The sequence below is a fragment of the Thunnus albacares genome, chromosome 17, assembly GCF_914725855.1.
Source record: "Thunnus albacares chromosome 17, fThuAlb1.1, whole genome shotgun sequence".
In the NCBI taxonomy this organism is placed as follows: Eukaryota; Metazoa; Chordata; class Actinopteri; order Scombriformes; family Scombridae; genus Thunnus; species Thunnus albacares.
In genome coordinates this window covers 20,324,531-20,339,302 of record NC_058122.1, presented here as the reverse complement: position 1 = coordinate 20,339,302, position 14,772 = coordinate 20,324,531, and the positions used below count along the sequence as shown (strand labels likewise).

At 40.9% G+C, this 14,772-nt stretch overlaps 2 protein-coding genes across 2 annotated transcripts; both read right to left on the bottom strand.

Annotated features, from left to right (window-relative positions):
• Positions 1 to 192: 192 nt before the first annotated feature.
• On the bottom strand, positions 193 to 3,188 carry rmi2 (RecQ mediated genome instability 2). Its single transcript, XM_044331710.1, has 2 exons — positions 2,747 to 3,188; positions 193 to 754 (listed from the first exon to the last, which is right to left on the bottom strand). Exons 1-2 carry the CDS (start codon positions 3,033 to 3,035, stop codon positions 603 to 605), a joined length of 441 nt encoding a protein of 146 aa, XP_044187645.1. The 5' UTR covers positions 3,036 to 3,188; the 3' UTR covers positions 193 to 602.
• A 1,476-nt stretch (positions 3,189 to 4,664) lies between these two features.
• Positions 4,665 to 14,479, bottom strand: ubfd1 (ubiquitin family domain containing 1). Its single transcript, XM_044330844.1, has 8 exons — positions 14,233 to 14,479; positions 14,018 to 14,141; positions 11,961 to 12,227; positions 11,646 to 11,854; positions 11,488 to 11,553; positions 11,250 to 11,355; positions 11,069 to 11,151; positions 4,665 to 5,086 (listed from the first exon to the last, which is right to left on the bottom strand). The coding sequence occupies exons 2-8, from the start codon at positions 14,031 to 14,033 to the stop codon at positions 4,976 to 4,978; spliced, it is 858 nt and encodes a 285-aa protein (XP_044186779.1). The 5' UTR covers positions 14,034 to 14,141; positions 14,233 to 14,479; the 3' UTR covers positions 4,665 to 4,975.
• Between the last annotated feature and the right edge of the window lie 293 nt (positions 14,480 to 14,772).

Here is a 14,772-nt window from a genome sequence, read left to right as displayed (position 1 = left end):
TTTAGTAGTTTTTGGACCACAACTGCGGTCTACAGCACAGAGGAATAAGACATATCAGGCTTTGGATACACACACAAAATGCTTGGTAGTAGGATCTGTACATGAGATTTGTTGACAATAAAAAAAAAAATAAAAATCAACAGCCATATCCTTTAAATTCATTCAAATTTCTAGAGAAAAGTAGGCCAAGAATGTAAACTGAATCTTTATTACTTTATTATTTACACTCAATGCATCCAAACTATGTTTTTCTTGTCTGTAAACCTCAGTAGATATTTCCCACAGCTACTGAACAACTTGTGTGTGTCAGCTCCAGGAGTGTCTCTGAAGGACTCCTCGGAGTAGGGGCCAGTGGAAAAGTCTGTTACGGTTCGTATTTTACAGTGTAAATATTTACAAACATGTCAAACTCTTCATCGCTCTTGCGTCGTACCTCCTAGTTAGGAGGCTGACATTCAGGAGAATATGCTGTTCAGTCCTGTGAGGTAGTTTCTCAGTTGTCATGAATCACTTGAGTACTGCCTACCCAGCAGGACATATGTGACAGGAGCAGGTCGTCCTGCCACCAGCGAGGCAGCGTTTCCACCAACAGCTCTCTGTATTCAGGCCAGCACCTGCTGCAGGTCCTCCACCTCCAGCTTCCACATCCGCCTGTGAAGTGCGGCGAGCTCAGAGAGGTCTGCCATTTTCACTGCGCGGATGACTGGCTCCGGGGATGTGGCCTGGATGACACCCATCACCATGACATATTTGCCTGTAAAAACAGCAGCAGGTGGTCCATTGTTCAGTGACAATAGATTCCAGGAAACAAGGATGGTGATACGGATGTGGCTGTTTTTCAGAGACAAAGATATTATTCATGTACGTTAATTTTTTTAAATCTTAATTTATCTGCTTGAGCCACAGATTTCACTTTTTTTTTTTGAGATTTGTGTGGTACAATAATTGTATGAGTGATTGGATGTACTATAGGCTGCTTCAAACACACTAATATACTGTAAATAGCTTGTTTATTAGGTATTTATTTAGCTAAATCAAAAGCAGTCTAATACAACAACCTTGTGATAAATAACGTTTAGTTTTTGTAAAAACTGTTTTAAAGAGGTGTTAATTCAAGTTAAAGGTCGTTACACTGAGAAGTATTTCTAATATTTAGTACACCGTCATTGTTATACACGGGGTGGACAAAATATTGGGAACACCTGTCAGTGTAACACAATACAACTCAACAGCCGCCAAAATGACCATAAAGTTAAATTAATACCTTTAAAATGTTCATTTCAACAAAAAAAGAATCTTTATCACAGTAGGATTTATTGCAGGGTTGTTGTCTTAGACTGCATTAGCTTTTAAAGATCCCCTCCAGACATGTTTTGACATGTATATCTATTACTCTGCTCTGAATAATTTGTGTCCGATATGATTTTTCTACAAAAAAGTTAAATTATCTTCTTAAAATCCTTAAAATTACATCTTCTCCTCTTCCCTCATTCAAAATCCCAGAATCTATAAATATGCAAGTATATTTCATTTCAGAAGTTTAACTACTTCACAGTGAAGTAGGAAACATCTTCTGTCATGTTCATTTTCAGTGTTTGTGCACTGGAGGCTTCAAGTTTCCACATCACACTCGTGTAAGTTGAATATTGGATCAGGATTGGCTTCCAAACTATTTTGTGATGTAACAGATCCTGCTTGTAAATGTCTGTTAAAACTGAATTTTCAATGAGCTCAGAGAAACTTTCCACTTTCATCAGATGAATATGAAAACAGCCTTCTAGTGTCAAACTTTCCATATACATCACTCTGCAGAATGAATTCCACAAAAAAAACCCAACTGTAAAACAAGAAGAAAAACATATTTTTGAGTGGAGGGGGATTTTAAGTGTACCTAACAAACTGGCAACTGAGTGTACACAAGACATGCACCTTTGGCAGTGACGTAAAAGTATACATTTTTTTTATAATTCCAGTGCCAAAAGGAATAAAGTTTCCATTAAAGGTAAAAAGCCTGCATTTATTTATCAAACAACAGCAATGCATCATACTTCACCTTGTACGTTTGTGTGTAAAATATGAATTTGCAACAGTAGTTACACCATCCATGAGTGATTTAATACCTTAATAGACTTTTCTCACCAGGCGTAACTGACCATAACAGTGTGAACAGAGCCATCAGTAATGTTACAGTATAGTTACACTTGTGTAGGGCTGCACCAAACAATTATTTTCATTATCGTTTCATCTGCCAATTATTCTCTTGATTAATCAATTAATCATTTAGTCATTGAACTGCTAAATAAAGTGAAAAAAGGCAATCACAACAGCTGAGTTGTTTTTTCAGTCAATAAGATATTACATTTTCTGTCATATATGACAAAAGAAAAAACAGCAAATCACAGTATTTGAGAAGCTCGAACAAAAGACCATTTGGCACTTTTGTTTACAAATGTCCGAAATGATTTATCAAATATCAAAATAGTTGCCAATTCATTTTCTTTCGATCGACTAATCGTTGCTCTACATTAGTGGTTTTACCTGCTGCAAGTACAAGATTTGCTGTAGAAAGGCCTTTGTACTTCTTAAATTCATAAACTAATTTTGTTTTTAGTGTTGCAGATACAACCATTGGTCTGAAATATTGCACAGGGGGTTATAGGCTACTGTACTTTGTGTGTGTGTTATTTAATTCAAATTAAATTCATTTAAATTCATCAAGCAGAAACCAACCTCCTGGTTTATTTACCTTGGGACAAACATGGTTTCCCTTTGGGGATGTTGTTAACGCCCTGGACAGCAAAGGTCCCCGTCTCATCCATCAGCAGCACGGTGTTCCGGTCCAGTTGGACTTCCAGGACAGTCCCCTGCATCCACACCAGTGACACCGGCAGTGATCGACCCCTGCCCAGCCTGATGACACACCCATCCCCGCTGTCAGCTGTCCCCCGGCTCTCTGCTGTCCTCAGCTGACCCGAGAGGACCTTAACGGGCGGAGGACGTTTTTTTTCTCCGGTTGTTTTCTCTGTTTTGTACATTACTGGCTGCCGCTGTCATTTAACGATGGTCCACGCGTGGAGTACTCCAATAGTCCGTTTGTAGTTCCCGCGTCCCGCCAACAACAATGCTAAACCGGAAGTTTCGGGAATATCCTTCCGCCGGCAGCAACTTCAGTTCCGGCCGCGATAGTTTTTTTTCCTAGGACGGCAAAGTCATTGACCGCTCTACTCTGCCTCTGATTGGCTTACCCTGATCGTATTGCCGTTACCCCAACCAATCACGTGCCTAAACCTAACAAACCCAACCAACGAAGGCAACGAGTACTAGCCAATCAGGGGCAGAGTAGGGCGGGTCATGACTTCGCCAAAAAACACCACCTCATGTCCTGAAAGTGAATGACCAAACTCCGTACAGTTGTGTGTGTGTGTGTTTTAAATGTTTTTGCTGTACAGCACTTATAAAATAAATACAGGCCAGGAGACTATTTTTGTTAATTAAAAATAACAAATTGTGAGGATGTTGGACTTTATCTATATAGGCTGTAATATAAAAGTCAAAATGGCAAGTTGCAAAATGGAGTTGCAGTCTGGACTTTACATTTTGACCTTTACCTTGGATTTTTGACCTCAATACATTTGTTTGATTAGAATGAAGGGTTTGAAATAATGATGCTGTAAGCTGTAGGGACACCTCATATGCCACAGGAATATTTGTACCCCTCACAGACACAAAGTCCATGTGTTAAGAAACAGAAACAAATATTGAACTGTATTGTGCTATCAGTCTCTATAGCAATGTTAGATGAAAATGATATTGATGCTCAAAAAGTGGTAGGAAAATTGAGCAGTCATTCCTTTTGATCAACACTTTCATGAAAAACACTAAAATAACTACAAAATGATCAGCCATAATGTACTAGTGTTTTAATATTCATTACTATTTCTTTTCATGTGTTAAAATACAAGACAATATATTCATCATGATTACTTAACCCTGTATGTAATGCAATTCTATTCATATGAATAATCTAGGTACAGGACTTTATCACTTGAAGTGACATAATCCATGAGTAATAAGAGAAATAAGGCTGTGGAACACAAGCCAACACCCAGCTCCATTTCCTCCATTTAGGTGTCCTGCTGAACAAGCACACTGGCAACTGTTTGCCAAAATACATGTGGTATACACTGAAACAAAGCGCAAAAGTACCATAGTCTATAGTCTGAGACCAAAATCAAGCTTTTTGGCCATCATACCAAGAGCTACAGTTCGTTTAATATAAGCTAAACACTGAACATTACATCAGGGCAGAAGACTTGTCTAGGTAAGTACAGAGAAATCCTGGAGGAAAACATGCTGCAGTCTGCAAGGAAGCTGCTACTGGGAGATTTATTTTTTTTAATCAAACAAGCAACCCAAAACATAAAGCTGAAACTGGAAAGGAAGGACTTTAACGGCCAAGTACGAGAGTCAATCTAATTCACAATTTGTGGCAGCACCTGAAAACTGCTCTTCACTCACAGTCCCCAAGCAACTTGAAGAGGAACGGTGAGGAACTGCAGTGTCTGGATATGCAAAACTTTTGGTTCCACACAATCTGGATCCAAAACAAAGTTTGAGTGACTTTCACACAACACAGACAGGACAAACAACACTGCTCTAGTTCATTCATTTCATTAAATAAGTTTTATTTCTTTAAGAATAACTGAAGAAAAGTGTTAGCAATTTCTGTACAATTGTTTCATTGTTTTCCCTTGGATTTGCTGAAAACCTTGAATGATCAACAGGGCTGAGAAATGTTATGCTGCCACATAGTGCACTTTTAGCCTAAGAAGAATATGATTAGTCCACAGGTATCCGTCCGTTTCTTTCAAATATATTCCAATTAGTTCCTTAAGCCTCACTGTTGACTCCAGTTTCATTTTTCATTGGCTCCTCCTCTCATTCCCAGTTCATCATTGTCAAAAAAAGAGGCACATTAGAAATACTGCCATTTTCCAAGGACTGTGTCTTTGATTGCATCAACAAACTGTGCAGGCACCCAGTAGACCCAATATTGAGAAGCTTCTGTTGGACCCAACTGAAAAGCCTACAAAAGATTAAAAAAAAAAAAGGTTGGTACATTTTTAAATACAAATCATAACACAGGACATCTAATCTAGAGTATATGCATGATATTTGATTAAACCATTTAAAATGAGAATGAATTATGAAAACATAGATAAAAAATATTTGAAATAAATCAATATTCAATAGGCCTGATAGTTACTGTAGATATACTGTGTGTAATATACTGGCTGTCATAAGACCTTTCAATGAAAAAGACAAATTATTTTTGCAGTATATTACAGCCCACTCAATCACTTCCATAGATGTTCTGCAATGCACAAATTAAAGTGATTTTCCTATTCTGTTTACCTTGACTCTCCATCCTTTTAACTTAAATTGTCAATTACACAAGGTCGATCACCAATACCGATGACTGTCTAACAGTTTCAGAAGAAAAACTGCCTGCCCATTGCCGTTTTAAATCATCCTTGTCTCCTCTACCATCTATTCCTCATAGACTTCAACTCTTCAGTGATGCAGGAACAAGCTTTACTTGAGTGACTGGCTCAGAGATTTAACATCTAAACATTTGTTAGATACTACACCCCTTTTTCTTATTTTTGGCATCTATCAGAAGTGAAAAGCAACAGCAAGAACAAATATTGCATTTGTGTGTAATCTTTTTAAGAACCTTCATTGTCTGCACTTGTCATTGTGGTATTTAATTCTCCTTATTCTGATTTCACGTACCTCGTCTCCCAACAACGGGATGCTTTGCAGCAGAATTTTGTTTCCATTCCAGAAAACTTCCTATAATTTTATCCCAATTTTTATATTTGTACATTAGAAATATATTAGATTATTTATTTTACATTTATTACTCCTAGAAATTTTAAGATTTAGGTTACTTTTTCACTTTGCTGTAAGTAGGAGCAAGTCACTTGATAAACGAGTCTCATTGCTCTCATTCAGCCCCATTTTTTTACTCTTAAATTGTTTCTTTGGAGCATTTTTAAAGCTGAAATCTTGGAAGTTTGATAAATACAGGCCCAGATATTAACTTTCATTATGAATATTTTTGCTTCAATGTGCTTGTGGCTGGCTTACATGAAATTCAGTCTAGTAGATTGATATTTATAAGATGAATTCCATGATCAATAGCTAATTTTCTGGATTTAATGCCTCCCATTCATGCAAAACTTTAGGTTAACAGTGTAACCCCAGTTCTCTGATAACCGAGCGAGGTATCTCACTATAGGAAGCACCTTCAGGCATGACCAATCATGGAAACTCCAATAACACCACGTCTGTCAGGAGACAAATCAATCATCCTGAGATGCACAGGCCAGCCCCTCCCCCTTTATAAACACCTGTGGCGTCCTGCCTGTCATTCTATGTATGTATGTGTATTTCTTCCAAGCACCCCGCACATGCAAGCAGGGCAGTGTTGTGAGATACCTCACTCGATGATCAGAGAACTGGAGTTACCCCAGTAACATTAAGTTCTCTTTCAAACATTGCTCGGTATCCCACTGTGAGAGATGTGGCCCAGTCCTGCATTGCGTGCTCCGAAGCCCCTAATACCTTGACCCAGAACTGTCAACACCACAAGCCCTCTCCATGGACTAGCACACATTTAGCATGAACCCACACTCAGGACTGGAAGAGCCAGTGAAGGTGTGCTAAAACCGAATAAATTTGTGTGGGGATGCCAAACTAGCAGTGGCACTGATGTCACCCACGGAAATGCCCCTGAACAGAGCCCATGAGGTAGCCATAATCCTGGTGGAGTGACCCTGCTGGGTCTCTGGGGGCTGCAGTCTACAACCCTCATAAGCAAGAATTATAGCTTCCACCACCCAGTGTGACAGGCTCTAGCGACTCAGAGCCCTAAGCAGAGTAGTTTTGAGAGAGAGCAACTTCTAAATTACAACAGTCCAAGGGCTCGAAAGGAAACCCTGAGATTGCTTCCAAAACAGTTGCCAAGTCCCATGACATAAATAAAGGATTGCGCGCAGGCCACAGCCAGCGGGCTCCCTTCACAAACCTCCTTATCAGAGAATGCTGTCCAATTGGCACATTCCCAAAACCCACATGGCAGGCTGAAATTGTGGCCAAATAAACATTAATGGTGGATAAACCTTTACCATTGTCCAGTAAATCCTGCAGGAAGCATAATACATCCAGAACAGAACTTTGGAACGAAATGATGGCTCTAGCCTCACACCATCTCACAAATACGAGCTAATGATGAATGCGTATTTGGTGCCCTTGTGCTTTGAATACTCTCAATCACCCTCAACAGGACATCTGACTCATTCAAACTTAGCCTCTCATGTTCCAAGCCCAGAGAACCAGTTGTTCAGGGTATGGGTGAAAAATCTGTCTGTGCGCCTATCACACCAAGTCTTTGCATAACGGCAGCGGCTATGGCTAGCTGTGAAGGAGCTGCACTTGCTCCGCCATCCACGGTCTGCTGGGCCAATATGGGGCTATCAGAACCAAAGACAGCCGCTGCTCTCTCACTCTGATCAGTATCTGAGCAATGAGGCTGAGTGGGGTGAAATGTGTCTCACTTTCAGCCGTGTGTCCCCTCCCAGTGGTGTGTCTCTGTTTCTTAACGAAAAGAACAGAAGACACTGCATGTCTTCGAGCGATGCAGAGATCTACAGATGCTTAGCTGAATCTCTCCCACATCAGGTGAAGCACTTCGGGGTTGATCCTCCACTTGCCGTAGAGAGGATTTCCTCTGGAGAGCAAATCTGCCCCGCTGTTCAATACACAGGGGATGGTGCGCCGTGCTTGCTGCTCCACATTATTACACTCTGGGCCGGTCTGTTTAATTTCAAGGAGCGTGTGCCCTCCTGCTGGTTCATATAGGCCAGACCAAAACATGGCAATTCATCAGGAATGGAAAAATTATTTGAAAGCCAGGATTACAGCAACCCACCCTGTCAGTGAAGCATCCTTTGACACCATTTTCCCCATAATTACCGTTCCTAAGGGGACACCGGTGGCGAACAACCCCCAGGTCTCTCCAATTATGGAGAGACAGGAGACATTCCGGTGAAATCCCCACCATTCAGCCGAGATGATGTCATATGCCCAGACGTAAAGAAGACACCCAACGTTGGAAATCCCACATTCTCAACAACCCCTAAGAAACAACAGAAATGACTGAGGCCATCAGCCCTGTCAGGCAGAGGTAGGCTCATAATGAGACCGGGTTACCCCAGAGAAACAGAGTCAGGTGCTGGCAAAATGTCTCCACTCGAAATTGTGACAGAATTCTGAGTGGGAGACAAAATGCTTTTTTGCATGATTGACATGGCCACTCTAGTGAATGTTTGTGATTCCCCCAGACACGCTGCAGCGCATCCCAAAAGCAGCTCTCCACTCCACTAAACATATGCACCTAGTCTATTTTTGGTGGAAACCACGTCAGGCTGAACAGAGCAGATAAGCTGGGCAGAAAGTCAGACACAGGAAAGCAAAGTGTCGCAGCACAGTCGCAGCAAAAAGTAGCAGAGTGAGACATCTGTCTTCCGTCCTGTTCTCTGCTGTAAACACATGTAATCTAACTGTTAGTGAGCAGCTGCTGTCATGTCTCCCCGGGTCTCGGTGCTTGTTTTCGGCAGAAACTCTCTGCGTGTCTCTGTCCAGATGGCAGGCGGGTTGCTCAGGTTCTGGTTCTAAGCGGCGGTCGTTCTCTGGCTTGTCCCCACGTCTGTATGCACCACAGCCCGGCTTTACATGGAGGACAGCCCGCTGGCAGCAGCCTGAAACCCGCCGTCACTAACTCTTAAGTAGGGAGAAGAAATTTCGCTTTCCAAAGCCTCTGCTGCTTCCCCCATGGCCTCTGAAAACAGTACACAATTGAAAGACGATGGTTTACTGCGAACTGAAGCCTGTAACCCCTGGCAGTGGTTGTAAACACCCAGGGATGAACTCTGCATGCGCGCCATTCTTCCACTTTGACAGCAAGGCGACCTGGGGGTTTTAGCCTCAAAACTGGAGCAGCTGCGCTCTCTTGTGGAGACAGTCTGCCTCGACTTTTTTGTTTTCTGATTTACACTGTGGCCACAGCTTTATTCCTGGCTGCGACAGTGGCTTCTTTAATGAAAAAAACATGTGAAGTCTCGGTGTGAGCTTTGCCTGACACATTCCCAATTCCCCCTTCTGAACTGACCCTGTAGGGTTCTGGGGGCGAGGAGAGAGACATGAACTAGGAAGCACCGCGGGAACTTGTGCTTCTCTGTGTCTGTGAATGGGTGGAACATACTGGACCATTGCACAGCACTGACTGGGACACTGGTGTTTTCTTCTCCTCTTGTGGGGAAGAGGAAACTCCCAGTCTGTCCCCGGAAAGCTCAGGGCAGGGATCTCTCTGAGTGCTGACTGCTGAGCCTCTGTTTCCACTGACTACAGTTCCTAAGTTGGCCTCTTCTTCCCCTCCAACGGGCGGGATGAGCAATTCAACCCGCCAGCGGCAAAGGCTTTTGTCCCAATGCTTCTGGGGAACTGCACCTCTAGACACACGGAAGATAAGGTCCGTGACGATACATATCTCCTCCCAAATAGCTGAACTTGGGAGAACCCTCATCTAAAAAGTGGCCCATGTCCTGGAACAGCTCAGCCTGATAAGCTCTAAGCAGGGTGACCACATTACGGTTTTTCACAGACTGAGCCGCTGACTTGTACATTTTCTGGCACATGAAAGTGGTGATGCGCTCCATCTTTCCCAGGAGAATGGGCCCAGCCAAGGCGAGGGTGGACTGACAGTTGGGATGGAGATGGTATGCCACCGACTGCTCGACCATTGGAGCAGTTGGACAGTTTGTCCCAGTACTGTTTCATCTCCTTCATGCATGCAGGGACGGCAGCCATGACCTGTTTCACAGAGACCTGACGGGAAGGCAGGATTTTTGCCATCATATGAATCACTCTCCTCCCCTTTGTCATCCACAGATTTACTCACCTTATTTGGGTTGACTTCATAGGGGCAGGGGAAGGCTGTGCCTCCTTGCTGAAGGAGCTGCTGAGCCACGATGTCTGAGCAGGGGGAAGGATGGCATCCCTATCTTGTCGCCAAGATCCAAGTTAATGTGATCCTTGTCCTCTGCTCCGCCACTGTGCTTGTCCCTAAATGTCGAGCAGTTGGTTGAACAGAGGGGAACACTCACTCTCACGACACTCTCAAGCAACACTCGGGGATCCTCACCGACATGGTGCAGCAGTGCAGTGAGTCTGTGAGCGATGCCTGTGCATGCTTAACTCCCATACATGCGGTCCACACATGGCTGGGTGGGACTCAACGTCCTTAACTTTGCTGCGACCAACCTTCCCCTTACAAGATTGGTTGCCATAGCTAGCTACAAATTACTGACCGCTAACAGCAGAAATGGGGACACAGCTCACCTCGATGTGCTAGCTTGTCCCGTAAGCGGTAGAAAAAAGAGAAGAAAGTGAGAATGACAGGTGGGACACCACCGGCATTTATAAAGAGGGACAGGCTGGCCTGTGCATCTCAAAATGATTGGTCTGTCTCCTGACAGGTGTGGTGATATTGGAGCTTCCATAATTGGTCATGCCTGAAGGCGCTTCCCATAGTGAGATACCGAGCAAGGTTTGAAAGAGAATGCGTAGGTTAAAAATGAGATATAAAAAGCTGTTGGTAATTGCAGTTATAGGACCCTTTTCAGTAAAACATCCAGCTTAAAAACATATCAGTTTCCAGACGACAGAATTGTCAACTGAGCTTTACATTCTCCTAAACTTTATGATCTCTATATCAATGCTGTTAAATGACACTTGAGAGAGATCTGGATCTCCAATTATTTGTCACAAGACTTCTTTTTCACTGACAGTGAATAACAGCAGAGCCTTTAAACATAAAGGTTAATCTAAGTCTGCTTCTTAGCTATTCTATACACTATTATAATGTAAATGAGTTTGGTCTCTGAGTGTTTGGCATTCTCATAAAACGTAAGTCTGACATGCAGGTAGCGGCAAGAACAGTTACCATCATGCTATAGTCCTCATGGCCTTCAATGGGTTCAGACACTACGTTTTTAATGGAGCCCATTGGGACTTTCTCCGTTCTCTCTGCAGAGGAGAATACACAAAGATGAAGAAAAAGTTATTATCAGTATCTTTGTGTTGCACTGAGCTCGGCAAAATGAGGCCAGCAGCAATAATCTCACCCTTTGTTCCAATCCACAACTGATCCTGCTCCAGTTTGAATGTGAGTCTAACTTTTCCTCCGGACTTGTTATACATTCCGGATAAAGGCACTGTTGGTAATCGTTCCTGTTAGTGAGATGGAGCAGTTAGTCACTATGTCTGGTATTGAAATTACACATTCAATAAATGTATTTCTCTAACAGCAGCACTCAACTGCTTTAGAATTACAAGCCAAACAAAATGAAACTTTGCTCTCACCTTTGTTCCTTTGACAGCTGGCATTACATCATCTGGTTTACCTTTATCCAAAACTTTCCTGTGTTGCTGCAATAATGGGGGTTATAGAAAGGTTTAAAAGTCACAAAACCTTACCGAAAATACTTTACTGTACTGCATGTGCGTGTAATACATCTTACCTTTTGCCTGCATAAAGGCTCTTTCTTGTTTTCTTCGGCTTTAACTTCCTGCTGAATGACCTCTTTGGGTGTATTCACAGCTAATACATCATTTATTGTAGATCCTACCACCATTATTTTTGCACCATTTGTAATCTTTATTTCACGTAGCGTCTTGTCCTCTGGAAGCAATCCTTTGTACATCACTTTCTGCATTGCAGGTGGAAGACCTATTAAGGTGAAGGAAAACAGTCATTACATTATTAGTCTTTGTCGATCACTCTGAACACTCACAATGATATTTAGTTTAAGGTTTGAACTACTGTGTGCTCTTACCAGTGAGAGAATGGATGCTCTCTTTTAGTTTGGCTCCGGTGCTATCAACAGGAATTTTCAGATCATACTTTATCTTGTTCCAGATAATCTTCAAGTCAACCATCTCCTGCTTTTCGTCTGTGTTGTCTCCATTGCTAATACTAGAGTCCTGAGTTGTGGCGTTTCCCGCATCTGACGGAGATTCTGCGTCACCTTTTTCAACAAGTTCACCTAGTGGTTCAGCTTCTTTTGACTTTGCCTCAGTTTCCATTATAACTTCTTCACTTCCTGTAAGAGCATGAAAACTTTAGATTTATTTCCATTACATAAAATCATATACTGCATCTGCATTCAATGTTGTTAGTTCTCAGAATAGTATATCGCACATTTTACCACATAGATGAAACTATTCTGAAAGTCGGAGTGTCTGTCTTGCAGAAATGACATATGAACAGTGTATTATATAATGCCATACGAGCGAGCCTGCTATCTGTGTTAATGAAAGTTTTATTTGGTCTTTTTATTTAGTTAACACAGTGAAATACGGCCCAGTTAAATTACTTTTCAGTTTAGTTTTTGAAAGTGAAATTTATTTTAGTCTGTAGTGAATTACAAAAACAATGCAGCGAAAAAATAGAGGGGTGATTAATATCGACTAAACAGCACAACAGAAAACACATATTGCAACATTAAAGATTTTCTACAGATATAAAAGAAGCATCTGAAACTAGAGCTTATTACACCTCTATCAAGAGTAACAACAGACAAAAATGTCAATATTTCTACCACACTAATGGCAACATGCCGTTTTGATGATACATTTTTACATTTATCGATTAAATTATTTTAAAACAAATTTTAAGCTTACAAAGTGTGCTATAGGTTTTTAGTTCTTCACTATGACTTTTCCATATATTTACCACTTTACCTGAAATACAACGATCTTTCAGTATTTCTTAGCCTTGCCTGAAATTAAGACCACCTCCACTAAAGTTATAAATAAAACTACCACTTTTATGAACTAAAGAGCAGAAGTTTCTATTTCACACAGCAAATGTCATTCATTCAGTGTGTGTGGCTGTTGATTAGACCATCATCCACTAAACTGATAACCAGACAAGGCTGGCAGAGGAGTCAATTCTGGAAACACCTCTGCTAAAAAATTTCCTGGGGGAAACCCGACTCCCCGTTTTTTTTTTTTTTTCCTTTTTAAGATAATAAAGATACTGGCTTTCTCTAATTTTAAATATTTGTATACTTTCAGGTTACTAATTATTTCTAACTTTATTTGATTATGATACCAATTTAAAGTCTACCACATCTCTATATTTCAGATCCTTTAACAAACTGTAGGTTAGTTGGTTCTTGATGCAATTCTTATGGCTCTCCTGTAAAGTATAAAAAATGCATTTGTACATGTTTTATGATATATTTCTCCATACTTTCACACAGTAGTTAATGTATGGATATATACCGTTCTTTCACAGTAAAACGTGTGTGACGAAGTCTAGTTTCGTTTTACTGCTCACGCACTCCGTCTCTTTTGCCCTTTTAGAGGCCTTTCCAACGTTAATTTCTAAACGCAGGCAGCAACGCTTACTTGTGTGTTGGATGAGATAATAAAAAGAAAAAAGAGCAAATCAAAACAGAGATGTTTTTCCGACGAAAATGTGTAAGTTAGACACTAGATCTTGTAATATGGTTGGCCTTATAAAACTGGCAACATAACGTACTGCATCATGGCACTTAGTCATTGCCATTCACAACTTCATCATATTTAGTTAGCTCTTTATCAGCTATAGCTCACCAATTCAAACCTAATTCTGGTTAACATTAACCTTAGCTAGACCTCATCAGATCTAAATTTGACTGACGTTAGCAAGCGTTAACGTTAGCTAGCTACAACACTGGTAAATATTTTAGAAATAACGTTACGAATAGACATGAATTTACAATACGTAGCATTAATAGTGTCATATATTAACATATCAGTTGGAAACTCGTGTTATTCCATTAACAGTGTCTAGGCTCAATGCAAAGATATGAAGAAAATATTGCTATATTTTCTCAATACCCACCATCCCGGGTCGCCATGATGATTGTGTACAATCTGTTGTAGGTTGTGGCAAAGAGTTTACAGGGAGCAGGATGAGAGCTGATATTCAGGAAGCAAAAGTCGACCACAACTTATGTCGTGCTCATCTTCGTGTGACAACATAACAAACAAGAAAAAACAATTAGTACATATTTTAAAATGACAGTACGAATATAGCTAGCTAACAGCTACACTTACCGTCACAGCGTTAACACGTTTGTTGTTTCAGTTAGTGAACGGCAAGACAGTGGTAATGCGCATGCCCAAAAGGAATAACTAAAAATAAAGTTGTTTTTGGAAAATTCTGGTTATAATCTGAATAATACGCCAATACGATGACTTTTAATTTAATAAGTGGGGCACAAAATAAGTTTAATGCCCTAATTATTCAACTTTAATTCGAATAATTGAAAATACGAACTATCTGATCTTGCCGCATACGGGGATTTTAGCAAAGACGGAAGTGATAAGTAGATAATGCTCTCGCTTCCTAACGCTTCTTTGTTGTTGTGTCAGCAAAGGCAGACACCGAAAGGTGGCACTTTACCCAATGGCTATTGGTCAAGGTTTCTTCTTCTTTTATATTCTATGACGTTTGAGACTTAAAATAATGCATTATCGCCAACTACTGGATTTTATGAAACACTTCCAACTCTCTCAAACTCACATTAGGACCTAAACCACTTTATGTTTATGTTAAAAATGCCAAACTTTTGAAGATGATCTCCTGCAGCATCA

Bases quoted from the DNA above. Each gene is read 5' to 3' on its own strand.
- rmi2 (XM_044331710.1), bottom strand. From the start codon at position 3,035: ATGTACAAAACAGAGAAAACAACCGGAGAAAAAAAACGTCCTCCGCCC. The intron at 755-2,746 runs GTAAATAAACCA...CTGTTTTTACAG, and splicing joins GAAACCATGTTTGTCCCAAG to GCAAATATGTCATGGTGATG.
- ubfd1 (XM_044330844.1), bottom strand. The intron at 11,554-11,645 runs GTAAGATGTATT...CCATTATTGCAG, and splicing joins AGCCTTTATGCAGGCAAAAG to CAACACAGGAAAGTTTTGGA. The intron at 11,152-11,249 runs GTGAGATTATTG...TCTCCTCTGCAG, and splicing joins GTTGTGGATTGGAACAAAGG to AGAGAACGGAGAAAGTCCCA.